At 42.3% G+C, this 27,927-nt stretch overlaps 2 protein-coding genes across 2 annotated transcripts; one reads left to right on the top strand and one right to left on the bottom strand.

The window, feature by feature from the left end:
* Positions 1-209: 209 nt before the first annotated feature.
* LOC110983282 (bactericidal permeability-increasing protein-like) lies at positions 210-18,159 on the bottom strand. The gene is made up of 16 exons (XM_022242416.2): positions 17,702-18,159; positions 15,314-15,428; positions 14,621-14,749; positions 13,378-13,451; positions 11,770-11,866; positions 11,340-11,403; positions 11,074-11,137; positions 10,527-10,615; positions 9,713-9,892; positions 9,257-9,319; positions 4,835-5,002; positions 3,999-4,066; positions 3,565-3,607; positions 2,866-2,929; positions 2,502-2,578; positions 210-2,007 (listed from the first exon to the last, which is right to left on the bottom strand). The coding sequence occupies exons 1-16, from the start codon at positions 17,823-17,825 to the stop codon at positions 1,951-1,953; spliced, it is 1,476 nt and encodes a 491-aa protein (XP_022098108.2). The 5' UTR covers positions 17,826-18,159; the 3' UTR covers positions 210-1,950.
* On the top strand, positions 17,908-26,383 carry LOC147798917 (cytochrome P450 2J2-like). The gene is made up of 6 exons (XM_087137674.1): positions 17,908-18,047; positions 19,634-19,897; positions 21,290-21,435; positions 21,708-22,515; positions 23,393-23,550; positions 24,514-26,383. The coding sequence occupies exons 2-6, from the start codon at positions 19,650-19,652 to the stop codon at positions 24,693-24,695; spliced, it is 1,542 nt and encodes a 513-aa protein (XP_086993800.1). The 5' UTR covers positions 17,908-18,047; positions 19,634-19,649; the 3' UTR covers positions 24,696-26,383.
* The last annotated feature ends 1,544 nt before the right edge of the window (positions 26,384-27,927 follow it).

The following is a 27,927-nucleotide window of genomic DNA, read 5'->3' as shown; positions in this document are numbered from 1 at the left end:
TACCGATGGAAGCTACTCGAACGCACCCTGTGTAAAATTGAGGTATCTGGCAAATCGTCGAAATTCGGTACACGAATTGTTGTCAAGAAGCTGAAGAATTTTGTGCCTAGTGTGTGAACAAGAGATCAAAAACTGTGTCACATACTGGAAACACTACTCTAAGTACTCACAGAGACTCGGTACCCGTGAGGAATAGTCATTAAACGGCATTTGGGAGGTGGAACAAGCTTTATTTATTCGGCAAAAAGCATACCAGATCTTGTTAAAATGTGGCCGCAGTGAACTTTTTTAGACACAATTACTTTTCTGCAACTTTTTTCTCTTCAATGTATGAAAACCATCATACTTCTATTTGGTGAAATTATTTACAACTTGTCTGTTACAGTTTGCTCAACAACTGGATGTTTGAGGTGGTCATTTTTTAATAAGAACGGACAGAGTTCCTTTTGTGGATGGAAAAAATATGCCGTGTCACTCTACGCCCAAAATACAATTGTTCGCTGTATAAATCACGGAGTCTTTCCTTAATTAAGCCACAGAGTTCATCCAACACGTGTATAGGCCTATATAAACTTAGCAGAGTTGTAATCAAGTCAGTCACAAGTCACTGCAAGTCACCATAAGCCATTCAGCCACAAGTCAACTTGAAAGCTATTTAAATGAACTGTGACAAAGTCATTCCTCTCTCTTCGTCTCTTTAGTTCCGCACTGACTTGTGAAATGACTTGTGAGTTAACGTTGACTTGTAGACTGACTTGTGACTGACGATCTACAACTCTGAAATTTAGGGTGTCCCAAAGTACTTTTTCTCCAAGAATAGTTGTAAGACTTTTTTTAATAAAAGCTCCTAGAGTTTTCCACTTAGGCCTATCCTGAAAATTTCATTTGAAGCCTATGCAGAGACCATCGTTTTCAACTCTGCCTAATGAAAGTCTACACAGGTATTTACCTTGCAAGAGTATGCAATCACTGAGTTCATATCTTAAATTGTGTTTGGGTTCTTCTTTGCAATTTCTGTTAAGTTGAAAACTTGATGAACTTGATGCGTATTCCAGGAGGCAGCCGTTGTTTATCTAATTGTGCAGTTTCGGAGTTTAATGAGTTCTTTTCAGGGAAAGGGGTCTCAGTTGAACCTGTGCAGTTTATCTCAGTCAATTTGTAACAAGGTGATGATTTTATTTAATACTGGTGCTTCTGCAGCAGTGACCACATTTAACAATTCCGGGATCCTGCTTGTTGATGGAAAATATAAGGGGGTTTTAACAATATCCAACAGGATCCTTCAGTATCCTCATTTTATGAGCATTTTTAATGACCTCCTATATCAAAGGACGTTAAATGACGTTAAAAACATTTCGTTTGCTGTGGTAATCCCACTAGACAAAATAAAAGCAGTTGTCTTACAAAATCGAGATTATTTCCAAAATCCATCACCGGATTTAAATTAAGATTCGGTTTGAAACGATAACATTCTAAGTATTGATCCATTAAACCAAAACAATGTCTGACAGTAAAGGTTATTTTAGGTGAAATTAAAAGTTAATTTCAAGCTTCGTTGGGGGAAACACAGGTATAAACTGGCAATTTCTTCTTTTCTTTCTAGCATTCTGCGAAGTGTATAAAGCCTGCTTGTTTCATTAAAATGTTATCAAAATACAAAAACCAACGTCGTAATACAAACAAGCAAACACACTATACTATCTATAATCTGCGTAAATAATAAATACCGACATCAATTAGTTTAGATTCTTTTCAATAATATAAAAACACAATAACACTCAACATACGGGTGAAAATAGCGCTAACGCAGAGGGTGAACCTGTTCAAATCTCCCTTCGTGATTTGAGGGAGCTTAAAGCTAAAGCTGCCAAAGCTGTGTAAATTCTCACGCTTGCATGTCGTGCTTTGCACCGAATTTGTGTTTTGTCTGTCAGCCTCACTCTCCGCTACTTAGATGAGCAGAACAGACGGGGTGAAATGGACATTGACACCAAGTTTGATGAAACCCTGAAGGAAGGGAAGTCAGTGCTAAAATTAGACAAAGTGCAAATAGATCTTATTCATAGGGAAGCCGTGTTGATCGCGTTCCCTCAGCCTCTGTGATTCAATACAACATGTCCAATGGGTAGGTGCCAGACTATTTTAGGTTGCGTGCCTCACTCCCATTTAGTAAAAAAAAGTGCTAAAATATTTAGATACACCAAATCGAAAATTTTAAATTATTTACTATCGTTAAGTAAATTAATTTGTTACCAACTTTGATTTCATTACTTCATTTTTATTATTAGGTTCTACTTCCTAAAATGAAAAAGTTTCAAAAGTTTACGTAGCTTTAAATTCAATATGGCAGACTTGTGAAGTCTGTCAATTGGGATATTTGACAGAGTTTGCCCCACATGCAGCATGGCAACGACCATTGGTCCCGTAAGATTTTTGACATGATTGCCCTGCCGCATCCCGTGGTCTGGAACGCTTACTTTAAGACAAAATTGAAGTCTTACCTTTCCTTGTTTGATGACTGGTGCCTGAAACTTGATGTTCGGATTGGTAGGCAGGGGAAAGCCTGTTTCCCCTTTCTCTGTTGTGCAGCAAGAAATACAATGACAATGTCAGTGGTTCTTTTGAGGACAGATTGACATCGATCCGTTGTAATGAATGTTTGATGAATGCAATATGAAGACCATGATATATCGCCAAACCAGAAACTCTCAAATCGAGAGTGGTTTTCGGCTTTGATTTAATTCAAGGTGGGCCATTTTGTTCAAGATCCGTGTTTCATCGATGCATGCTGGCCAGAAAGTAAGTAAAAATGAAAATATTGAAATAATGAATGGTCCAAAAATGGGTAAAACTTAACAGACTTACTATTGATCCACGGAAGAAGGAAGAAGTTTGTTAAGAAGTGAACCGCTTCGGAGAGAGGTTTTACCTGTAAACCAGCAAACAACAAAGGAACTGTAATTAACACAAAAACATTCAAAAGAAGTCGTGCAAAATTTGAAAATGATTTGGTACGGAAGTCTCGGTAAAATTTGTGACCAGCCTGCAACAGAACAGCCGTATACATGGACGGTCACTCCTTTGGCATACCTGTCTTTATAACTATCATGAAAAGTGCAATCCTGAGTACTTGCTGTCCATTGCGTTTGCCTGATTGCTGGTTCGCAAACAACGGTAAAGTCTGCCGATGAATTGGCCTTGCATGCGATAAGAGTGTGAACAAGACAGGCCTCAGTGACTTGTCACGATTGTCAACTTTATCTCGCTGTTATGAAATCCACATTTGAGGCAGAGGTTCCTTGACAACTTCACACTATCCAATGATTTCAACCCCAACTAAAGGCTTTTTGCGTTTTTACTTTTTCTCGAAAGTACAAGTGTCTTTGTATTTAATTGTGAGAACATACATAGTCACCGCAGCTAATTCGCCGACAGAATGTGTCAACAAAACGTATTTGCCCTCTTACAGCTATCCAACCCTTTGTATTCACCGCGTCGACCAGTGTTCATACAGCGTCGTATTACAGTGTTCCATTCTGCACTTTTCCTTATCTCGATTCTCACCTCGAACTTCCCGATAGCAGACTTCTTCAAGCTGATATCAACACTGCATATAGAAAGTAATTTGATTTAATAAATGAAAGGATCTAAATGCAAACCTCTATCAATTATTTGGGTTATTTTGTTCACCGCTAAACAACACTTCATGGGGGAGCATTTTAATCGGTCTTCTTATGCGTACTTATTGAAAAATAACGGACAATTTTTTCGAAGTTGACAAAACGGCAATTAAGCCAAGCCAAACTTGTGCTGCGATAAGGTCTCATGCAGGAGGTTATAGGAATTCTCCGTTTCTTGGAGACAGCTTGTTTCTCAACTTTATCGATCGTTCGGGAGAAAATTGGTGACTTTATAGCAGAGATGAGAGGTATTTTGAAGTCCTAGAATAAGCATTCCTAAACTAATACAGACTTTAAGATATTAACCGGCTGACTTACTCCAACGAATTTGACGACCACAACAGGTTGGTCCCATTACACGACAGCAGGGTGGAGCCGTTCACTGTCTGAATTATGTGGATATAATAAATGGTCAAAGTTGCGACTTGGCTTGTCAGTGAACCAGCAAATGAACAGTTCCAGCAGACTGAAAGGAATGCCTTTGTCACGGCTCACTTGAATGGCTTGTGACTTGACTTTAGACAGGATGACATGTAATTGGCTTTAGTGATGACTACGCAGATAACAACCGTCACGATTCCATGACCCAGGCTTAAGCTGTGTCCGAAACGGGCTGCCAGAGCTATGGCTAGGTCTATTTTCTACGCGTCTCCACACATTTCCAATGGAGCAAAGACCTAGACCTAGCTCTAGACAACAGAATCGGATGCAGCCGTAGCCTTGGTGCAAGACGCTGCTGTTTGTAATGCACCGTAACTCTTCGCCGAGTTGCCGGTTCGTGTGTCTTAGCTGTCTACTGGCGATCAGTTATGATTCATTGCGAGCAGGAATTGCGACCCAGGAATTAAAGGAAAAACACCTAGATCTGAATCAAAGTGACGGAGGCACCAACATATGGATGACTATTTTACTCCCTCCAGTCTCCAAGCAACGTCTCCGTCCATTTCATGACTTGTTTTTATGTGGAGGAACTGTTTGTGCACGTTTTCAGATTTTCGCATAAGGATCTGAAAATTATCAACTTTCCAAAATAATTTTAGTCTCCTGTCAAAATGGTCTAGAATCAAATTTTTTAGGCCGAGTCCAGCTGTGTTACCAAAGGTTAGAAGGGTAGAAACTGAGTTTTGAGTTGTGCACGATTTGTCATCGCTTACCGCGTTCAGGGTGAAAAGATACACGAGTGATTTGCTGGGCAAGATGACAAAGAAATCCAAGTCGACCTTGAGTAAGACGTTGAAATTAGCCTCACTGATGCGGACGACTGGTGGCGCTGTCGCCTTGGCGTTAACTTGTAACAGCATGTTGGGATACTTCTTGTACACCTGGAGGTACAAACGAAGGAGCAGGTGTAGTCAGCGTTAGGAATACAGAGAGCCACGCAGCTACAATCCTGGACAAATCTCGTTGGAACATGCCTCCTCCCTCGCCCCCTGTCAATGTTGCTTCTCATTGGGTAACTTGGGCCGAATCTTGGTCCAATAAATGAAAGCAACATTGAACGGGGGAGAGGGGGATCTTTGCAACGCGCTTCCCACAAGGTGTTACAACTATTTTGTCCAGGATTGTCTGAGTTTCTGAGTGGGTGTCATGAGTGTGGATCTGGGAGGGCTGGGGTTTGCCGCGTTGCTGTTTCGGGCGCTGCCGTGTGATGAAAGGAATAAATAATGACTATTATAGGCAAGGTGCGGTAATATGTCCTGTCAGGAACATACCCCCCCCCCAAAAAAAGGAAAAGGAAATACACAGTTACTTAATATTTAGTGATACAGGAGCTATGGGTTATGATCACCCATCGGTACAGGATTATTTTCAGTGGAAGGGTCCATAGTCAATGTGCACGAATGGGATTGCTGCTCGCAAGTATGAACAACAAGAGGCAAGTTGGCCATTGGCGCGCATCGTGAACGGTGCACCACAAAATTTCAGCACACATCTCTCTTAAATGAAGTTTTTTATTCGGTCTGAAGGGCTATATGGTTACATGAGGAATACACAATTCTGTCTGACCTCTTTTCACTTTCTGATTGGGTTTCAGATGAAACATTGCAACGGTGAACCATGAAAAATTAAATGATGTGAGTAACTCCTTTTTTCAGGAGGTGGTGTACCGTTGCGGTTGTTATTACGTATATCGCGTGCAGCATTTTCAAAGAGCGGGATGTACGCGCTCCCTATCCCGTTCGTAAGTGACTTCGTCACAAAGGCGGACGCGCCACGACTTTGCAGGCTCCCATTGGACGATCGCAGAAGTTGTACGTTAACTTCGGGTTCCATGGCTCCATGCAAACGGCGATCAATGCATGTACCCCTTGATCTCCATTATATGCGCTCCGAGCATGAATAAAAGAGGGCGTATTTTGAAATGAAATCGACAGTCCTTTAGTTTATGTGCGTTGACGCGGAGCACGCTGAGTACGCGCAACGATTTTTAATTATACGTGCACGCCGAACGCGTGTAAAAACCCGATTGGAAAACTTATTGCCACCTGTCTTTCTTTTGCCGGTGAGGGTGCACTTCGGCTCAGGGCGGATAACGTTTCAATCACTAAATATTTACCCAGCAACATTCTGTGCAGTAAGTCGAATGACTTTGTTATCTCCTTGATATGAACAGCAAAAAGCAGTATCTCAGAGATGGCCGAGTGGTTAGGCTCGCGATTATCAGATCGTTAAACGGTGAGTTCGAATCCCAGAAGTTACTTTTTATTTTCCCGACACTTGCTGTCAGTAGCTATAAGAGACTCCAATTCACCCCTGTCAAATACCAGCAGTACCTTAACCGACCGGGTAAGCTCTGCGGCTGGCACTGTCCGCGAAGTCCAGGTGAGCGCCTTAGTACAGGTTCGAGACGTTATGGCCCACTCGGCGGCCAGGGCTTAGGGGCCTGTCTCGTTTCCTCCCTTGCATGGTCGCTCGAACCCTTTTGGGGGTTAAATGGATGGGCAGGGAGGAAGTGCGGTGGGCCGGGAACCCCGAGATCCCAGAAGAGTCCTATATGGAAGCCGGTAACTGCGATTTGTAGCGAATTTCAGGAGTCCGTGCGCCTGAATGCTTGGTCAACACCGCATAACTTTTGGATTTTTCCCTCACCACATTTTTTTTCATGTTCCTGGGCGCAGAACCCACAAGGCAATTTTCTAGGTTTGAATACAGTGAGCTGCAGGATTGATGCTTTATAATGTTTATTATTGTTGATTCAATAGTAAGAGATCCAGGGGTGGCACAGTCGGGCGGCACTCACCTTCCTATTTTATCGATGGAAATACATTTTCATTTGTTATAACAACAAATTTCGTTTGCTTTCAACCGCAGAGTAATTTGATATTTTTCAAGAAAAATTGTCACAAAAGATACGTCCCATATCTTCTTGGGTTACCCCAAAAGTTGCCACAAATGCGTTGCATCTGCCGCTCCTTTTCTTGAATGTAAATGTTTGATCCATCACTTACTCTAGTCAGACAGGTCTGCCCGAAAAATACAAGCAGGAAATAATGAAATGAAAACGAAAGAAAGGAACAATCCCTAGTTGCTGGAATTTCAAGAACGGAGAACGGCATCGAGATTGCAATGGATATCAAACCAGTATTAGGTTTTGGTTTTACCCCGTTGTCGCCTGAAATAGCGCCTAGGCCATCCTGTTCCCCCCCCCCCACGGTAACCAACTTTAGACTTTATTTTGATCAGGCTGACTGAAACTTAATGTCGTTATTTTAATTAATCCGTGCGTCATTTGGCCAGAAGTTTAATATCGAAATTCGGAGTTACAAAAATGGCATAGTCAAGGAGCTCCCTTTTCTCACTCAGTACTTCCAAAATGTACCTGTTATTCAAACAGGTTTGCAGGTTATGGGTAGTTCAGTAATGCCTCCTGGGGGATGAGGGCGTAAAGCCAGACCCCTCCCCCAAAAAGTAATTCGGCAAACACGACAGACGTACAGTTCTTCTATTTAGTTCCTGAATGTCACACACACAATTACAAGACGGTACACGTATGTAACGTGTAACCCGAAACTTGAGGGCGCTATTTCAAATTAATGTGGGAGAGGCACAGTCGTAATTGGACGCATTTAACCAAATGGTTGGAATTCTGCGCGCAAGCTCATTGTTCTTGTACAAGAAGCCCCAAATGCGGGCCCATTTTGGATAGAGGCGGGTGGCTAAAAAAGCTACCTTCAGAGTTGAAGTATCTTTGGGGAAAGGCGAAAAAAACTTTTTTCGCGGCTAACCCCCATCACATTGAAACGAAAAGTGATCTTCTGGCCACAATCTTGAATTTCCAGTGAAAAAAAATGGAAATAAAATTCATTCATATATTAATCAGCTTAAAAAGTTGAGCTCACACCCTGACTTGACTTGATTTTAGGTAATTCACAGCTGCGTACACTTCAACCATTATTCTTTCCAAATTTATCCATTCCAAGTGAGGAATTCAGTTTTTCTTCAAAATCTGACGATTGGATGGAGCACGAAAAACCTCAACCGGTTTTTAAGAAACTCCATTTTGAAAGTAGACGCAACGAAATTCGCAAAGCTCGTCATTTACCCTCCTGAATATACGCATACGCGGGACGCGTTTTAGACGCAATGTCCTATCCATTCTGTATACTGGAGATCAATGCATGTAACCCTATGTGCAGTGCACGTGTACAGTGGGCATGGTTAAAACTGAAGTGAAGTCACACTTACGAACCGGCTTAGGATAAGGCGGACTTTTTAGAGACAATCCTGGACAAATCTCGTTGGAACATGCCTCCCCCTCGCCCCCTGTCAATGTTGCTTCTCATTGGGTAAGTTGGGCCGAATCTTGGTCCAATAAATGACCGCAACATTGAATAGGGGAGAGGAGGATATTTTCACCGCGCTTCCCACAAGGTGTTCCAACTATTTTGTCCAGGATTGTAGACAGGAACTCAAAATGGACAGGTAAATCATAACAGATTAATAAATTAGATAAATTGGTAAAATTGGAAACGATCTGATGAATTTTGGTACCTTCTGAGATAAAAAGGATTGACCGAGGCGGTACCGCTACCGCAAAGTGAATGGGCCTCTAGCTGGACCAAGAGAGGGCGCAATTTTCCCATCAACGTCGGCTCCTTTGGTCGGAACTGAACTGCGCTGATTCACGAACGACTGTGAAATGCACGTGTTACGGTTGCAATGCTACCAACAAAGTGAACTCTCTCTTAATCCGTGTTGCTCTTTTCAACCGATGGGGGGGGTGATTCTGCTCGAGGTGGATACACTCTGAAGTCAGAGTTCAAGTTGGTTTGTCGCACATAAACCCAAACTGGTTGTTCCCCGTTCTAAATTTGCATAAGGACACTTTTACGATAAACAGATGAAGGCAAAAAACAGGAAAATCCCACTTTTGTAAAAAGGACTGTGATTGAATTAGCAATTGGTTTTATCCCTGTACACAAAAGAGTCTGACAATCTGTCAAAAAATCCACAGATCCTAACCCTATCGGTAGCAGGGCGCGACACCCCCGATTTTAATAGAGTAGAGCAGGGCCCAGATTTAGGTTTTAGGATAGGTAATATCAGGAGATTGTAGGATTTAAATCTCCACTTACCTCTGGAAGGGTACGCTTCATAACCTCTGATGAAGTGTTGAAGCTAAAGGGGCCTTTGGGTAGCTTGAAAATGGACAAGGAACACAAAGTTAGGGTGATATTATTTTTTTTTAGTCTGACAAAATTAGGTTACAAATATATTACATTCTGGACAGCATTTTGTGGCTCTTTATACGTTTCAGGCAGGACGCGGCGGTGTAACAGAAACATTTTTAATTAATCAACCTGAAATTTTGACTGGATTTCCTCCAACAAACGAACTGCTTATAAATTAAGAAAAGTCCTTTTTACAACACTCCACACTAACACCGGTCTTTCAAGCACCCAGTGGTTTCATTCGCTGCACAAAGTTTGAAAATGCTCATGTTAACTGTATGGGAACCTCAATCAGAAATGGGAACTTCCAAGCAAAATGTGAAACTGATAAAATCAACTAGGGATAGTCATTCAGTTTACCTTATCTTGGGTGACGTTGTACGCAAACCTGCCGGCCTTGTAGTACACATATCCAGCCGTCTCAAACAGGTAGTCAGTGATCCAGAGGAAAGCATGGTGGGAAACGTCCGGATCGGCCGGGATCGTGGGCACGTTGAAAGGGGCCTCAGTGCGGGGTTTGCCCCGTGGAAAGACCTCGCCCTGAATGGAAAGCAAGGGAGAAGTTATCGATATCATGCAGGTTGTCAGCCTGGCGAGATTTGACAGCGTGTCAAAATATGCCGACTTTTATTACTCGTCACCTCGATAACTTCACGTCAGATCGAAGAGCATGCCACCCAGACTGGACAACGCAAGTGTTGTTTTTGTGTGTGTGGAAAGGAGGAAGCTATCCCAGGCTCAGTTTTATACTATGTCTCAAATTTTGTTTCTCCATCTTGTGCTTGGGTTAAAAGTTAATATTTTACGTATATGCTACAATTTATTTCCAGAAACTGAATTTTAAACTGAAGAAAAATGCTTGAAATGCTTGGTGTTTCGGATATTGTTATCATATTGTACTTACTAGGCTATAGTCTTGACCCCAACATTACAGGTCATACTGCTCATCCCACTATAAAAGTGCAAAGCCCACCTCCATTTAGGAAAAACATCTTTCCTGGAGTTTTGATGCCGTTTTGCCCCTGGGTCGGACATTATTAGCAAGCGCGAGCAGGATAGCTGCCGACAGTAAGATTGCCAACGTATGTATGCACTGCCGAGGATAAAACATTCAAAACTGACCGACGAGCAACAAGAAAAACAGGACAAGAGGATTGATGACCTACATCCTCACCTTGTGAGCGGTGTCGATGTGACCGGAGAATTCGGGACGAGACACGAAGGAATAGTCGATGACGGCGTACCTGTCAATGGCTGCTTCGGCTGCAAGAAAATGAGAATGAATTACAATGGTACCCGAAACACAGCTAATGAAACTCGGCCTAATTTTTTTTTGTATATCTTGTGGGGGAATGTCTAGTTCTCTTCCTGGATTTCACAGGGTGTTTCTTTGCGATTCTTATAGTTGTCAAAATGAGTTATAAAATTTTCTATTCTAGATAATTTAAAGTTCAATGTACTACAATTACTACTCCAATTTGAGGCAACCACAAAGTGGTGGCTTTATCACCAGTCCAGTTCGACAGATGCTGATAAACGTTTGATTACAAAAAAAAAATGGTAGGACTGGGAAATGTGTTTAGGAGGGGAGAACCAGCCCCGCCCCAACTCGTCTATAAAGGTCCTCATTCGTCTGTTTGCATTTCACGATAGTCCGACAATTATTAGTCATACCGTAGTGAAGTTGGGGATTGCTTTATTCAGGAAAAGGTTTATCTTACTCTTCAGTGTGGAAAACTGCCTCGCCAGATCCGTATTAACCTCTCTAATTACCACGGAACAGGTCTGTCAAGAAAATCAAGAATTGTGCAAATAATAAAGTAAATTCCATTCCCCCTTTTCGGAAAACGTTGAAATTGGCGTGTTTCTGCTCAAGACAGTAGGATTGTGCCAAGCACATTTGCTCACTTATGTTCTGTTTTCTCTTCGGTTTATTGCTCAAAGGAATTTCGCCTTCATAGGATTCGAAAGATCGTAATAACTATACCTGTTTGTTGAGGGAGTTTTCAATGGCCTTGTTGATGCTACCCGAAAACAAGTTATAAAGCCAGCTGTAACCAACATTGACATGATATAAAACGTTATGAAATATGTACATACCATACTCGCACAGTACGCTTGCATCAATAGGCAGACAAGTTGTCGGGTATAGGCCTCTCTTTTTCAAAATAATTTCAACATGAATTTCGTTTCACACAAGTGAAACTTTTTAAATGCTTAAGAGAGCTCCAAAAAAGTAAATTCCGTTTACTATCATGCTCACAGCGGTCGCCATACCGTTGTAGCAACACTGATCTATACAGACATCTACACTCACCAAAGGGATAATATTGTTATGTAGGAAGCTGAGTACTCAAGCCATAACGCTTAAACTAACACATTTTGTTATGGTCGAAGATAGATACTCTGATTTTTACCTAGCACCGCCGTGCAGCTTGACGTGAACGCTCCCTGAATTGAAGGAGCAATCGCTGCTAGCTGAACTAACAGTTGGACGTCCGGCCTGGTCGATACCTTCAAGACATATCAATAATCATTCAGCTTGGGCTTTGAAAAGCAAGTAAATTGTATTTTGAGTTTTACAAAATTTTGCTCCTCAACTTGTGAACGCTTCCCCTCTTCTTTTCCATTTTAAAAGAATTCTGATAAAAAGAGTCCTCTCGCGCAACGGCTCTCACCGAACCACTACAAAGTTCTGCCCCAGAAATATCACGTGATGTATACTGCTTATGACAGATCTTCCACCGGTCCGAACTTTGCGCATTCAACTTTGCGAAAGAACAGTATTTTTTTCTGCCGGGAAGCAACATGAAGTTAGGCCCTGAAGTTGCCCTATTCTTGCCCGCCTTTTGAGACTCGGCGAGCCCAGAATATTCATATCTCCAGAAAGAATACCCACTAAAGAGCATTTAGGACCTATACAAGCATAATTATAAAATGTATACCGCATAATATTTCTCATAGAATAAGCTCAGTTTGGTATGGTAATAATTGGGATCACTCATGAATAATCAGAGACAATCTGAATTGGTGCAAATAAGTATACTTTTAGGCCAAGTAAAGGTTTCTTTTACGACACTTTGTGTATTTTCTGAAGCCCTCCGATCCCAGTGAAAATTAAATTGTTCTCCAATTGATATCACTGGAGCAATATGGGATACCCCAGAAACACTGTAAAACCCAAGCGCTTAACTTCTAAACGCAGAAACGACCGTTTCACAAAAGTGCGCCACCAAGAGTTTGCAATGCATTGGCCAATCACAGTGCGCAAATTTTGTCGACCCAATGCGCGTTTAGAAAGGGTCGACAAATTTCGCGCGTTATCATTGGAAAACGTGTTGCAAACTCTTGGTGGCGCACTTTTGTGAACCGCCCGTATTAAACGCAGATCTGTAACACTTGACCTGTTAATAAAGGCTATAGTATTTATGATCTACATATTATTTACAATGACATACACGTGTTGAAGTCAAACGCAGTGACATGAAGAGTGGCAAGCCAACTGCTACAACACAAGAACAAAATGGCTGAAAAAATGTTGACAGCCTTTATGGTTTCAAAAAATAATTATCCATCCGAGATCCTGAGATATCTATGCACGTTCTATGTATACGGACCTGTGTAAGAAACGATAGATGCAACTCTGATTAGTCCGATCATAAAAAATTGAATCCAAGTTTTAAGCCGCTGTATAAATTAACAGGCGTTTAATGTCCCGACTATAACCCTTTATAGCGTTACGTTAAACACGTTCACGTCTAAACGTTCTTTGGTTTTACATGGCGTGCGAAGTTAACATTTAATCCCGGAATAGAGGTATTTCTATTATTAACAGAGATATCTCTATTTCTAATAGAGATATCTCTATTTCTAATAGAGATATCTCTATTTCTAATAGAGATATCTCTATTTCTAATAGAGATATCTCTATTAAGAATAGAGATATCTCTATTTCTAATAGAGATATCTGTATACGCGGATTAAATGTTAACTTTGCACACCATAAGTTTACAGTGAAGACTCACCGATTCGCAGTGTCAGAGCAAGATGTGCACCGGACATGCTGGCATCAAAAGAACCGCTGTCGCTGATTCTAATCCTACGGCACAACCAAAGAGAAATGAACTTGTGTAAGAACGAGTTAAATTTGGTCCATATTCAACTTATCTGAGCACAACTGAAAGACTTTCCCTAATTTTAGAATTTAGTATTTTGTACAAAGTGGCGCTGAAAAAAAACCACTTTCAATGGCAAAATGCGCTTATTCGTAAACTCAGCCTGTAAGTTTGTCTTAATTCTTCTATAAACGCAAGGTATGATTCCAAATTTATCATAAGCAAATCGTCTCTATGGTCTCTTTACTCAGTTGGTCATTTTTAATTCCACACGTTAGATAACTTTTCATATATCTTTCTGCTCCTTTTCTAACAGACATTGGATAATCACAACCATGTCCTCTGTAATATAAAATTCTCTCAAGATTTGTCTATAAATATCGCCGAATAAGCTTCATTAGATGCAGACAATTTTAAATTCATATTTCAAAACAGAATATCACTGTTAATAATAGCTTCGAAAGAAAGAAGCTTCTAACTTCAAAAAAGGACAAATTAAGACATGAATCTCCAAACTCAACATTGTGGAAATCATTTCAATGTTTGGTATACAGAAACCCATTTAGCCAGGACAAGTGGCGAATCCAGGATGTTTCACTGGGGTGGGGTTGGGAAAATTTTGTTCATATATAGCCTATTGGGGAGGGGTTATTTTAATACCACACGTTGGTGTCGCCGTTGGTGGCGCCATTCAATCTCTTTCTTTTGACTATATACCATTACACAAAAAAACTGCATTTATGATAAGGGTCTTACTGTACGCGTATAGACCTCAAAGAAAAATAATCAAAAGTTTTTTAAAATAGCAATGAGTGGAGGGGGAGTTGACCCTCAACCCTCTTGGATCTGCGCCAGCGATTCCTGTCTGTCCACGTTTAACGGTTGACTGATTCCATCGGTTAGCTATCTTTTGTCCATTTTGTTTGTTTGGTAGGTAGCCTACTTTGGGGATTTTCCCTTCGGTGGGAAGAGTCATGTTCTACGGTCGAGGAGTGATACCTCATCAACAGCACAAGTAGACAGGAATCTCCAACAATTGGTTGTTTGTTTAATAAGGACCTTGAAAACATGAGTTGGCTGACGGCCGGTGATTGGCTAGAATAGTTTACTATCTCTCGAACCTAAAAACTAGCCTTCCGTGTCCAGGACTCACCAGCCGTGATTTCTGTAACGCCAGTTCCCGTGCAAAGACAGCGATATTCCGTTGGCCTGCAGAACGACGCCAACTCCAGCCGATGTGGTCAGGACGGCCGACGAAATGGAAAAACTTGTGATATGCATGCTTGGGGGATAGATTCGCGCAAAGACACAGACGAAATGAATGTTAAATTGGTAGGATGTTATACCCCGTATAAACTGTAACCGCTATTGAAGTTTGTGTCACAATGGACAAAAATAGTTTAAATCAGTCTCCAGCTTCTTGATCTATCACCACCTTTACTTTTGTAAAAGGTTTGGACCTAGAGTTATTCTGCATCAATTCTGGGCCTATACAAGAGGAAAAATATTAAACAGCTTTATACATAACGTGACGGGACATTTCAACTAGAGTGCACAAAACAATAGTTTCATGTCAATTTCATTCTTATAGACGATTTTACGCCTTTATTGGTTTCTGTAGACAGCCATGGTTTTGATAAATTAGTATCCCTGATGTAAATTAATAACACGCTTGATCAATTTGAATATGCCTATTACTATCACTTGCTAAAGAACGGAGGTAAAAGAAACGTAGGTGACAGGAGAAAAGTAATGCTAAATTAATATAGAGAAAAATACCAAAAACAAGCACTCCTGATTTTTTACAACTAACAGCTATTCCACCTCATTGTTAGCATCTTCTTACTCGGAGATCGTATAGCTAATCGAGCCAACCACAGGCACATTGGCATCACCACTGAAGTCAGGAATGTCCATCTTGATGATTTCTTCCCTCAGTATCTGCAGGCCAGCATCTCGCACTGCGCAGAGAAACGGTAAACTTAATTCATTATTTGTGACCAATGTCGATCACACATCATTAACCCTCAGGTCGATGTTACCAGGTAGGCCTATCCACGATGTATTATATACATGGGCTACCAAGCAAAATCGACCGCTGGTTGACAAATGGTCAGTGATTGAACTTGGTCCAAACAGCACTTCAGCACATTGCACTCATGTCCCAGACTCAGGTTTGAGTCTAAGCAAAGACCTCGCCATTCTAGTTTGAGGCGGCTACCCACAATTAAGACCACATTATTGTTGATTCCTAGACATAGGTTTCGTATTCTTGTCGAGTTACGAGCCAAAACGGACATGGGTATGATTCTGTTCAGAAATCTAGGGTTAAGCCCTACTTAAGGGTTGAATTTTGATTGGGTCCAAATTCGGAGTCAGGCTAGGCACGTACTTCTCCATTACTACTCAAAACAATTGTCGGCCCATTTATATAACACGTACCATGTTGATCTGACATCGCACGAATTGCTTTCGGGTGAAGAGTGACCCAAATTAAATTGAGAAAATCAATCAGATTCGTCAAAAAGTGTTACATTTGATAACGTGAAGTTTTTAAAATCACTTTTGAATGGCTCCATATCACTCACTTATCTCCGCATACACTGTCGTCGCTATATCTATTATCTTCAGGCAAACTTAATTCTCACTTGCTTGAACAGTGTGATATAGGCCTATAACCGTATTGCACGGGTTGATATAAAAAATCCTATGTAATGGCCTGTTTGAACTCAACGCGTTGCGTTATTTTTACGCTAAAAGCAAAACGCACAACTGCAAAATTAGTGTAGATTCAGAGAAGTGGCACGTTTGCGCTCATAGCATCTTATCCGCACCGAGCTGAAGTGCACCCCAAGTGGCGTAAACCTGTCCTGGAAATGGGGGGGGTGGAGAAGGTGGGAGATTACTTGCCTGGCCGTAGAAATTTGAAAAGCGGGGCAGGGGGGGACACCGTATATACACTCTATACGAGGCAATGTTAATACTAATAATTTACATGGAATTCAAGCAGAATCTTACATCAGAATGGTATGGTTTTTAAAAAAAAATTGTTTTCCTTTTTAATGATATTGCAAACATTATAGTCATTGGGAAATCCAAATAACTCTTCAAAATACTTTTTAATTTGTTTGCTCATTACAAAAATGTGGGGGGGTGATTCAATAGCCCATCCCTCCCCCAAGAAAAGAAAAAAAGTGGGAGGGATGTATCTCCCCATCCCAGGGGATTGCATTCAACTTACTGAGACAAGGCGCATAGAGTAACATCCAAAATAATAACAATAAAAACGCAAAGAAAATCAAGCAAGGAATCTATGGGTTTAAACCAATAAGAAACCAAACCCCGAACAATCCTATAAATTGATAAATGATCTTATTCCCATGTTATCTCACTCTCTCATCATTTGTCTGATTTCTGTCTCTCTACTTCGGTTAAACTGATCAGTGTGTTTACTATCCTCGTGTGTCCATGCCAAGGCAATCACCGTGACCACTGCCGTTTAGTCCAACTGCAGCAGGCAAAGGCATATAACCCATAATACCAGTTATAAACCGGACATTCGTGCTCGCCCATGAAGGAAATATAGAACACGTTACCCTATGCGTTAAGAGCCTATACCAAAAATAAAAACACCACGATTCCTATCATAACAAAACTTTTAAGAAATTCCTAGAACCTTTCGTTTTCATGAATGTTGACTCTGTTGTCCTTGCGTCTACGTTTCATCCCCTTTGAAAATTGTGGACTTAAACCCGTAAGCCACCCCTTCGGAAACTATAGCAAGGGTCACCGTTTGGATTTCTCACCTCGAAATTGTTCAGCTATGTCAACTTGTGCAGGATTTTTATCCGCCTGGAATTTACGCAGTAGTTTGGAACTGTTAAATATTGTACGCAATGTTATAGGCCTAGGGCATCTTAATTCTTTCCAAACTTTTGGCAGCAGGGGTTTCAGGTTAAAACTCAAAGGAAAATATAATTCATAATTTCACGGAAAACATAAACCTTTAACCTTTGATTTGCAGGCGTAATATAAGGGTAACGGTACTGATTTCGCTTTACGTCGCATACCCGTGATATGTACCCGTGCACTTAATTTGGGGTAAACCAGTGAACCTCCAAATCTCTGAAGAAAAAACCCTTTTCCGTCCAAATTTTGTTTATGCAAACCACGGTCAGGATCAAATACAAAGCTGTGCCAATTTAAAACTTCACAGCGCAATCATGATACTTACGGTAGTTCAGCCCGGACTGGCTGATCCGTGCTTTGAATCCAGGCTTCACTTCAGCGAAGCCCAATGCACTCGTTATCACAAATACCACAGCCACCATCAACACGCGAATTACCGCGAAGGCCATGATTGATTTTAGATCTCGACTCCGGTGGAACGTGTATTACCGGCACTCACTTCCCTGCAGCTTCAGTTAATACACCGCCTCAGCACTGACAGCGGTTGCAACCTACACTTTGGCTCTGGGTCGCAGAAGTACCCTCCGTCTGCACTGCTTGTTGCGTCGCTCGGTGGATGTAGATAGGTTGTCACTGAAACCTCGTCAACTTCTGCCTTTTACCTCCTTCAGGTCTGACTTTTACCATCACTAACTGCACAATATTACATTCGATACAAGGAAATAGCAACCAGGAAGTATTGCTGGGAATTGCCAGCGCGTACAGCTGTATGAGAGACTGGGGGTTTTTTGAATGACGGAAGCGATTGGCCAATACATATTTTCCTGGGGGATTCCCGCGTCATAGGCCTAGTTACCTATGACACAGTTGTAATGATGCATTATTGCCTTGCCTTTTATATGTAGTGATTGGACTTGCACATCATTACATGTTTCTTATACGTATTACCTAGGCTTATTGGTCTTGTTATTTGATTTGTTACATGTGTTCAATCAGGAGATTCTACAACTCAGTGGAACAATAGTGTGCGTGTTGTGCATGATTTCAAAAGCTGTTAGCGTGTGTAGTGTGTGTTTGCGCTCGAATGACTACTGTGAAAAAGCGACCTTTGTTACTCCAAACGGGACCCAGTTCTGAGTCAATTTTCGAGTGTTGAGTCCATCCCAGTAAAAAATATATGGAACAATGGTTTCCTTTTCTTATGGGACTGTTTGTACTTGCAAGATGCAAACAAACCACTGTGTTCTAAACTCACGAGCACTGTTAATATTATTGAAAATATTGCTGTCTTTATCTCGTGGTTTCAACTTAATGACAAGTTCCCGTTTCACTTTGCCATGTCAATCATACAGACTATCCCAAGGACGCGCTTTTCTTTTAATGTTTTGAAAGAACACTAGAAGATCGAGTTTCAGTTTCGAACAGAAAGAGAATCACAACTGCCGTTTCTGGTGCTGCGCTAAGCATCATTCGTATGGCTATAGTATAGTTAGATAGCTAAATCGTCGTGTGGTTCTGTTTCCTCACCTGATCAGTGCCCTGTGGTTATTTTGCTTGGGCTTTCAGAGGTCAACTTCACTGAGTTGCTAAGCGCAGAACTGGGTCACAAACGACGTCACAGAGCTGACTTTGCGCTCGGGATACCACTTTGCTGATTAGTTCCATCTCTTGTAATTGGACCCAGCTTCACGGCAGTTAACCAAACCTTTTTCGTTCGAAAGTTACAATGGTTCACTTGGTCCATGGAGGTAGAAATACATGTATGGTCCCATATTCAGAGAGGGTTTCAAGGTCATCATGATGTCATCTCAGCAAACAAGGGTGGATTCAGAACCAAATTTTTAAGGGGGCCAAATTGGGGACTGTTTACACACTTTTGGAAGGAAAAGGAATTAAATAAAGTCACAATTGCCCCTATCTCTGTTCCTCCTCCCTTTTTTTGGGGGGGGGTTCCTGGCCACCATTGCCCCCCTCCCTGATCTACCCCTTGTAAGCAAGTTACTTCGCAGACGTATAAAGGATGGGCCTGTCGGGTTCCAGGATAGAGCCGGATAATACTTGAGTTACTCCGGCGAATGATGATTGCTCAATTAAAACTGAGGTGATTATCAGTAAAAGCAGAGATTTCAGCTTAGGTTTAGCATGTCAAACAGGCAAACAAAAACAACTTGTTTACAGTTGTTTTACTTAAATGTCAAGGTTGTTGAGAATACTGTCACCCGTAGATTACCTTCACTGTTGTTTGTATTGTTCCCAGACTGTGAGCGTTGGCAATGGAAGATACTCTTACTGGTGTGACCGCTAGTGGCTGGAGTCGATGGCCAGCGGGTGGGCGATCAGCTCTGATCGGGCTCTTCGTATTCCTCCTGACCGTGTTTCTGATGCTGAAGCTCCGCCGGCCCAGGAACCTGCCTCCCGGTCCCCGAGGTTGGCCCATCCTGGGCTACCTGCCGCAGATCTTGTGGAGGGTTGCCGTCCACAAGAAGGTCGCCCACGAGCTTCTGTCTGAGCTGTCAGGAAGGTGCGTTCGGTTCTCCGTAGGCGTTTTGCGTGAGTGATGCACGCTCCCCCAATTTTTTAAGGAAAGCAATCTTATGAAAGACCAATCGTGCCACAGACAAAGCAAATCTGTGGTCAACTAATTCGTTGTTACGGATTACTAATTTCTTATTAGGAATTACGAATTCATTTTGCTCAAAATCTGTCAGAGTAAGTTCCTTCCGCCCTCCCGGACCCGCCACTGCTCTGGATAACTTTGTTTACAGTTGTCTTTCATGGTAACCATCGATCAGCATCTTTGAACAATACTGTGAAATTAAAAGAACTGTGAATCTCTAAATTAAGATATTTTAGCCCATTTGTGTTGGCAATATACTGGTTGAATTCAGTCAAACTGGTTGGTTTCCTCTTGCGTACTCTCTCCCTCAATTCCGTCCACAAATTCGCAATTGGATTGAAGTCCGTACCTGAATAGCAAACCCGGCCACTTGGATACAGCTAAGTGGGTACTACCTGACCTATTCAGGCCCGTAGGTTGGGGGGGGGTCGAGGGGTTTGAACGAAACCCCCCCCCCCGCTGGCTTCTGAGTTCCGCTTGATGGTGGTCTTTTTTGTGTGTTTACTGAATATTCTAAATATATGGTAGTATTCGGCATACGGGCCACGGCTTATGCGTTGATTCTCAAGTTCAAGGTGACCATGATTCTGCATATTAAGGAGTCAATCTCCAGTCATAATGTACCGTCAGGAAGTTCCGGCAAATATCCACATTTCAGGGGTTTTTAATCAATGTATTTTAAAAGTTATTCAATATTGAAAACTACAGTGTACAAGTCTTACATGCAACCTTTGGTTCGCAACAGTCATGCAACTTTTCAATGCTGTTTTCCAAAGCACATTGTGATGATAGGCCTTTGTATAAAAATATGTGTTCACAGTGACAAAAGCTCCACTTTGGGGTTTGACGAACCCCCCCCCCGTCTCTGGTCAGGCAACGGGCCTGCTATTACATACCCAGTTTAATGAACAGGTAGCGTTGAACCATAATAACTGTGAAAACCATGTCAGAACGTTATCATGCACTAAGTCATCTTAATGTGTGTAAAACTTTTGACGACTATTCTTGTCACATCATGAGTGAAATTGTGAATGAAATTATCTTGAGTGAAAAAAAACAGAAACCTTTGATAGAAACCAAAAAAAAGGTTGGAATTGAAAAAAAAGAGGCTATTTAGAGAAAAGAAATGTAAATTGAAGGCAACTGTATTTTGCACAAGTGTGTGTTAACTTTAGGGCATGACTGTGGATCTGGCCTTGTCGTGCTGTCTCCTTTATGCAGAGAGGGGATGCCGGGATAAAAGAGTTTTTATCTTTTCGCCTCGGAGTCTAAAAACGGTGTATTGCATTGTTATAGGTACGGGGATATACTGAGTTTCTACATGGCCGGGAAGTTAATTGTGGTGATCGGCAAGTGCACCACCATGCGGGAAGCATTCGGGCAACACCAACTTAGCAACAGGCCGGAGTTCCACGTCGCCAGCGACAGGTTCCCCGGAAGAGGTGGGGGGAAACCACATGATGCATCATGCCATTAAACATTAAATGTTCACTTGAGATATGTTGTGTGTTCACGTCATTATCGTTAAAACACTCACCAATATTTCGTAATGCCACCACCATTACACATTGCACCAGGAATAACTTTGGTTAAAAATAAATTTTAAAAAAGCTTCTATATCCAGCGGGGAGGGGGGGTTGTCGAACTAGTCATCGGACAAAATCTCATCCTTTAGAGTCAAGGACCCCATTTTAAGTGTGTGTTTCATTTATAGGCGTTTTCGCTGCCTCTGGCCAATTGTGGGTGGAGCTGCGGAGGTTCTCCTTGACTGCCTTGAGAGGACTGGGCGTGGGGAAGGCCAACTTTGAAGAGAACATATCTACGGAGGCAAAACACCTCACCGATTGGCTGATGGAGGACAAGGGGGCTCCAATTGACCCCGCACATCCGCTGAATAACGCACTGTCCAACGTCGTCTGCACCGTGGTCTTCGGCAAGAGATTCGAGTACAGCGATGCCACGTTCAGGAAGCTCCTGAAGTACACTGCAAATGTCACGCACGACGCGGGGCCAGGATTTCTCGTGGAGGCCATGCCCGCCGTACTCACCAAGCTCCAGCCTTTTGCCTTCATAAGGTTCTATGTCCAGGCCATCAACAACTTCTACCGCCACATTGACCTCTTGATCAAGAAGCACCAAGAGGCATACGATCCGGAGCAGCCCAGGGACTTCATCGACGAGTTTCTCAAAGCGTGTGAGGCGAAAGAGAAGCAAGGGTTAACGGCGGTGGGGCTCCGGCCTGTCAACCTACTCCGCTCGGTGGGGGACCTGTTCATTGGCGGCACCGAGACCTCAGCTACTACCTTGCGATGGGGTTTGCTTTACATGATGGGCTACCCCGAGATACAGTCTCGCATCCAGCAGGAGTTGGATGCAGTGACCGGCCGCAATCGACTGCCGGCCCTGTCAGACAAGGCCGATCTGCCCTACACCGAGGCGACTATCTGCGAGATTCAGCGCATAAGCACCATCCTACCGCTGTCGGCGCCCCATTACTGCGCAGAGAAAACCACAGTCCATGGGTAACGTATAGACCAATCTCAGTAGACGTACACCCGTACAAAATGCGAATGACGGGGATGTTGTGGTAGATGATGCACAAAAATAACCGACCACTGACGGTTTCTCCCTAATATCAACTTCTGCCACTGGTTGAGTTGACTATACCGTGCTCAGTGTCGCACTAAGGGGCTTAATGTGACTAAGGAGATTTGAAGGAAAGACGGCAAAGCCTTGTAAAGAAACACTACTAACGCAACATAGTCAACAATCCCAAGGAAAACAGGCATATCTACTAAGAATCAGGGGCTAATTTCACAGAGCTGCTTACGCACAAACTTTGTTTAAGCGCGAGAAAATCTTGCTTGATAAATCATGTAACCGGCCAAAACTCCATAAGATGTATAATGTTTTGGAATGGCATTTAACTGTCTTTGGGTTGGCATGACAATCACATAGAGTTTGAGCTGATAACGTTTTTTAAGCAAGGTTTTCATGCTTACGCAAATTTTGTGCTTAAGCAGCTCTATGAAATTGGTATCAACGATTATGAGGCAGTAAACTTCAATCAGATATCGACGCTGTTAAGCGGAAGAAATTGATTTCAAAATTAAATCAAATCTTAACTGTCGCAATTAAATGGAAGCTTCAGAACTACATGTACATTTTTGAGCGGTCAGAATTATCATTATTATTAAATATTTATTGGGGGGCAAAAGGTTGAGAATTTGTTGTGTTACATTCTTTTCTATGGGTTGGAGCGACATTTGGTGCTGTTTACAGGCTTTTGAAAGAGAATGAAAAAGAGGAGGGAATAAATCAAAAAATTGGCATTTTTGCACAATTTGAAATATGGGGGGGGTCTCCGAGCTTAGTGATGATATTGACTATTCTCTTCAGGTATGACATTCCCAAAGGTTCGTATGTCATGGCCAATCTCTGGCATAGCCATTTCGACCCGTCTGTCTGGGACAACCCGAGGGAGTTCCGCCCTGAGCGATTTCTCGACGCTGACGGCAAGGTCCATCTCCGTGAGGAATTCATCCCGTTCGGAAATGGTCAGTGCACACCCGAAGCAAGTGGAGCTTACTACTATAAAGAAAAGGCTGCACTTTTAACATCGCACTAGTCCGTAGACGTTAAAGCATGCACAAACTGGCCGTGGGATTTTGATTATACATGTACTTCTAACCAAAATGGACTTCAAGTGTGCACTGTAAATTAAAAGCCCGTCATCTGACCCAGTAATCGGGTTCGTACACAATCAACTGACTGCGGCAAAGTATGACAAACATGCCTATGAGAAGTGGCCGCAACCGCAAGGCACGGTACGTTTTCCATCCGCAGCGATAACTTTCAGACGCACCTTTCCTGTTCGTAGGCAGTTTTCCAATCCCTCGGATTCGTCGGTACTGTGACTCATTCAGACCTCTGGGCCCTGATGTGAGACCCACCTGGCTCTGTAGCTACTAAAACACCAGACTGTCTTTTAGACAGTGCTGTGTGGTCCTACGGACTGGGGCTTATCTGGATTTTTACGCCTAAACAGTTAACGTTTGAAACTACCTTAGACCTATAGATGAATATTTCCAAATAGGTCACTTGGGAGACATTTTGTGGTAAATTTTTCAACATTAGTGAGACATCGGTCATTAGTGAGACACTTCAATGTCTCCCTAACGCTCCAACTACCAAAAGGAGGAAAATTTTTAATGCCCACATTTTGAGAGATGATAGATTAGGGTCTGAAAGGAAAACATGCAAAGTTTGGTTAAGATAAGATTAGGGAATATTGAATTATGGGACGGTAAAGTGTGAAAAATTTTGTGCACGTTCATATGGGAATGTCTCCCCAGCGGCCCATTTTCGGTAATCATAAAAATCTGACTGTTATAAGAAGCCGGGATATGGACAATGACACTTCCTCGATGTCGTCTTAAGGTCACGCGGTCCGTCCATTTTTGAGACGCAGCCTACAATTTTTAGCGCCCATTTCTAACCTTTGGTTGTTTCTTCCGCAGGCCGCCGGGTGTGTCTAGGCGAGAACCTCGCTAAAATGGAGCTTTTCATCTTCTTCACTCACCTTCTGCATCACTTTACCTTCAAGAAGCCAGCAGATTCTCCTCAGGTGTCATTCAAGGGCAATCTTGGAATCACCTGGGCACCTGTACCCTACACCCTGTGCGCTGTCCCGCGGGAATAAAAAAGGCAAATTAGTCTTTATTAAGGTCGCTGTTTCTTTTTCTGCATGCATTTATCGTTAGTCTCAGTCTCGTCCAGTTTCAAAACAAGTTTCTTAGTTTTGTTGAACCATTGTAGCAACTGTATTCGAAGGGAACTGATGTTACAACATCGAAATCTTACTTATACAGAACCCAAGACGAATTTCAGTTTTGTCTTTTCGAGACTTCAACTGAAAAGCTGCACCGTTGCTAAGTTTATTTGGCAGCATATATATTTTTATTTGAAAGGTTGAGCTTTAATATGAATTTTAAGGGCTGATGATGAGACAGAGTGGGTTATGATTATGTTTAAAATTGTAGCATGTCTGTATGTTTGAAAAGAAGGGGACTCAAATTCATCGCTTTTATTTTATTTTGATATCGTAACAATAAACAAACATTATAAACGAGGGTTTATTTAGGCCACAAACAAATGATATTGTGGCGCCGCGCCCCTCCGACGAAGGCGAGGGCGCCCTCCTCCTCGAGGCGCGGTGCGTCGGACGGCACGCCGGAGAGTCCCCGAGCGGCTAGGGACGAGTCCGTTGGGACCGAAGTATACCGTCCCCCAAGAAAGTTGGTCTTCGTCGAGATGATGGCCAATCTGATTGGTCGAAACTTAATGACGTAACCTGGACAGACCTGACTTGAAATAAACTTCGCCTGGACTCCTGACTTATATACAACAATTAACAAGCGGCTGGTTTATTCATCAACACACTCAACCAATACACCAGTAGAGGGCGCTATTGACGGGGAAACTGCGTGATTATACGTGACCGGACTTCACCCAGAGCAGTGAACACCACAATTAATTGTGGGCATCCAGTGCCGAATCAGGGACTTTAGCAAGTCTACGGGGCTTATTGTCAGGGCTGCGCTACACGCAACTCACGTCACGAGATAGCAATCCACCCTTGCATCGACCGCAAGCTCCTATCAGGAACTATACCGCACCACCAATCAGCCCCTCAACCTACCGAGCCCCTCAACAGCACACGCACCACTCGGACTTAGGCACAGTCACACTAGGCTAGCTGACTTTAACCCTTGCACAGGATTCTCGATCCTTACCTCAAGATCAGCCCTCGATCAGGACGACTGGGGGGTACGTAGACCTAGCCTAGCTAGCCTATCCTACGCGCGCTTTTTATAGCTTTCGCGCTCCTATGACCACGCCCGCGCACGCGCTCACGTGACTAAGCAGAGACTTCCGCTGCCCTATCGCACAACGCACAAGGCGGAGCCTATGCGCCGCGCTTGCTTAACACACAGCTAGCAGCTAACTATGCGCGCCTAACATCTGCCTCTGTTACTGGGCAGAGCGCCATCTATATCTTTGCACCATGCCTAGTGACTAGCGCCCTCTGTCACGTCACAATATGAAGACTCAAGGTAAAAAAAAGCAAAAGCTTATACGAAACCTGAGACCTGGTAGTGTGATTAGAAAAAACGTTCATTAAATTCGATTGGCAAAGTAATAATTATCAAGTGTAAATATGACATTATATGAAAAGAATTAAACGAATGTAGCCATGCTTGTATGTATATGAGTACTATAAGTGACCTGAATGAAAAACGGTGGATGAAAGTAGTGCAAAAAGGAGCGTGAATATCACTGGATCCTTTTTTTTTCAGAATGACCAAAATAAATTGAGTATTCATTTGATTGCGTGGTTTTCAGTATAAATTTAATTTTAATAGTGTCTTTTATGGTTCCCCACACTTGGGGTAAAAAGACTAGTTATGCAAAAGTCTAAATATGCTTGTTACCAAAGCAAGTGCGTTGAACAAGGAAATTCCGTTTCCACTCTCCATCCCGTGATACTAGTGGACTCGAGTCACCATAGCCACTGAAATTGTCAGGCCAGAATGTCTTTCAAACTCTATACCCTTTTCCTCACAAGGGCAATAAATCTTTGACTTCGTTGATCTTTGCACTGGATTTTGAATTGCTGTTCGTGCAAGCCCGACAAAGTTTACTGAGATATTTCACGTCCAAGCTTCAAATTATACACGTGTGGGTTGCCGTCATAAAGCACGGACCATCCACAATCGTGTTCACCGTATGTTGCATGTATTCGAATTATAGTGCAACTGGTATCACTATCACTCACTAGTATCGACACCAAAGGCAACAGTGAGACCATAGTTGAGTACAACTTTGCCTCATGTATATTTTCGATACCAAGAGCACGAATAGATACTTTACTGAAAAACCACAGCCAGCCCTTTTTCTAAAAAAGAGTGCTGTTGACGCTGTATTTAAACTCAAATTTTGAGGGAAAAAAATGTGAAGTCTCCGCAGTGGAATATCAGGAAAAGTTTTTCAGAAACTTTACTGTTCGTTACGATATGAAAACTCAATGTGTAGGGAACTCACTGAAGACATTTTTGCGATCAAATTCGCGTTTTTTATTTTTATTTAAACTCACATTTTTATTATTTGCACTTGTCTCTTTTTTTCTGAAACGTCATGCAAGAAACAAGCCCTATTCTTTACATATACATACTTTTATTTCAAATAAACTGTTGTGACAATCATTGTTTTTATCGTTGTTCCACTTTTATCGACAAGAGTGGAAGAGTCTATTCCAATAATAAATTCTAATTTATGTGCGCGTGCGCATGCGCATAAACGGCAAGTGGAGGCAAAAAGCTTGAGCGGCCCATTGAAATGTACAAGGACATAATTTCAACGCAAAAGTCTCTCAGATTCTGCACTTTTTTTACTTTCGTCTTCTCCATTCGCCCACTTTTTATAGTGAGCAAGAAATTAAAGCGGATTTGACGAATTATTCAGACTTTTGACTACTAAACTTTATTCACTATCACTATAAAAAGTGGGCAAAATTTAAAAGCCATAATAATGCCATTCTGGTTGCACAGTATTGGTCTTAGATGTACATCAATATTGTGGCGGAATCATCAAGATACCCCCGGCCTTGTAGTGTTCCCCCGGCGGTAATTCAGCGAGTGTGGTACTCCTTCAGGAAAGCCTGCAACTGGATGGACAGGCCCGTTGGGCGGAGATGTACCGGCTTATGCACAGGGCTGACCGGACAGTGCCTCAACAACCTCCCCGGGGACAGACAGGGCAGCTACGGACAGGACAAGAACAGACGGGACAAATAACTATATTGGAGCCTCTTTTATTTACACCTCAATCAAACCAGACAATTTAATCCTCCAGGTAGCCACTATAATGTAGTA

Source organism: Acanthaster planci, linkage group LG06 (genome assembly GCF_054643075.1).
Source record: "Acanthaster planci isolate LZ-2023a linkage group LG06, COTS_SCS, whole genome shotgun sequence".
In the NCBI taxonomy this organism is placed as follows: domain Eukaryota; kingdom Metazoa; phylum Echinodermata; class Asteroidea; order Valvatida; family Acanthasteridae; genus Acanthaster; species Acanthaster planci.
Note: the sequence above shows the minus strand (reverse complement) of the source record. Positions and strands in the feature narration are given on the sequence as shown.

What these genes read in the sequence shown, in the direction of transcription:
- LOC110983282 (XM_022242416.2), bottom strand. Translation starts at nt 17,825, where the DNA reads ATGGCCTTCGCGGTAATTCGCGTGTTGATGGTGGCTGTGGTATTTGTG. An exon ending in TGCTCTGACACTGCGAATCG is followed by an intron (nt 11,867 to 13,377) that starts GTGAGTCTTCAC and finishes TATGTCTTGAAG; the next exon opens with GTATCGACCAGGCCGGACGT. An exon ending in ATCTTTTCACCCTGAACGCG is followed by an intron (nt 4,067 to 4,834) that starts GTAAGCGATGAC and finishes CACATAATTCAG; the next exon opens with ACAGTGAACGGCTCCACCCT.
- LOC147798917 (XM_087137674.1), top strand. Translation starts at nt 19,650, where the DNA reads ATGGAAGATACTCTTACTGGTGTGACCGCTAGTGGCTGGAGTCGATGG. An exon ending in GAGAAAACCACAGTCCATGG is followed by an intron (nt 22,516 to 23,392) that starts GTAACGTATAGA and finishes TATTCTCTTCAG; the next exon opens with GTATGACATTCCCAAAGGTT. An exon ending in ATTCATCCCGTTCGGAAATG is followed by an intron (nt 23,551 to 24,513) that starts GTCAGTGCACAC and finishes TTTCTTCCGCAG; the next exon opens with GCCGCCGGGTGTGTCTAGGC.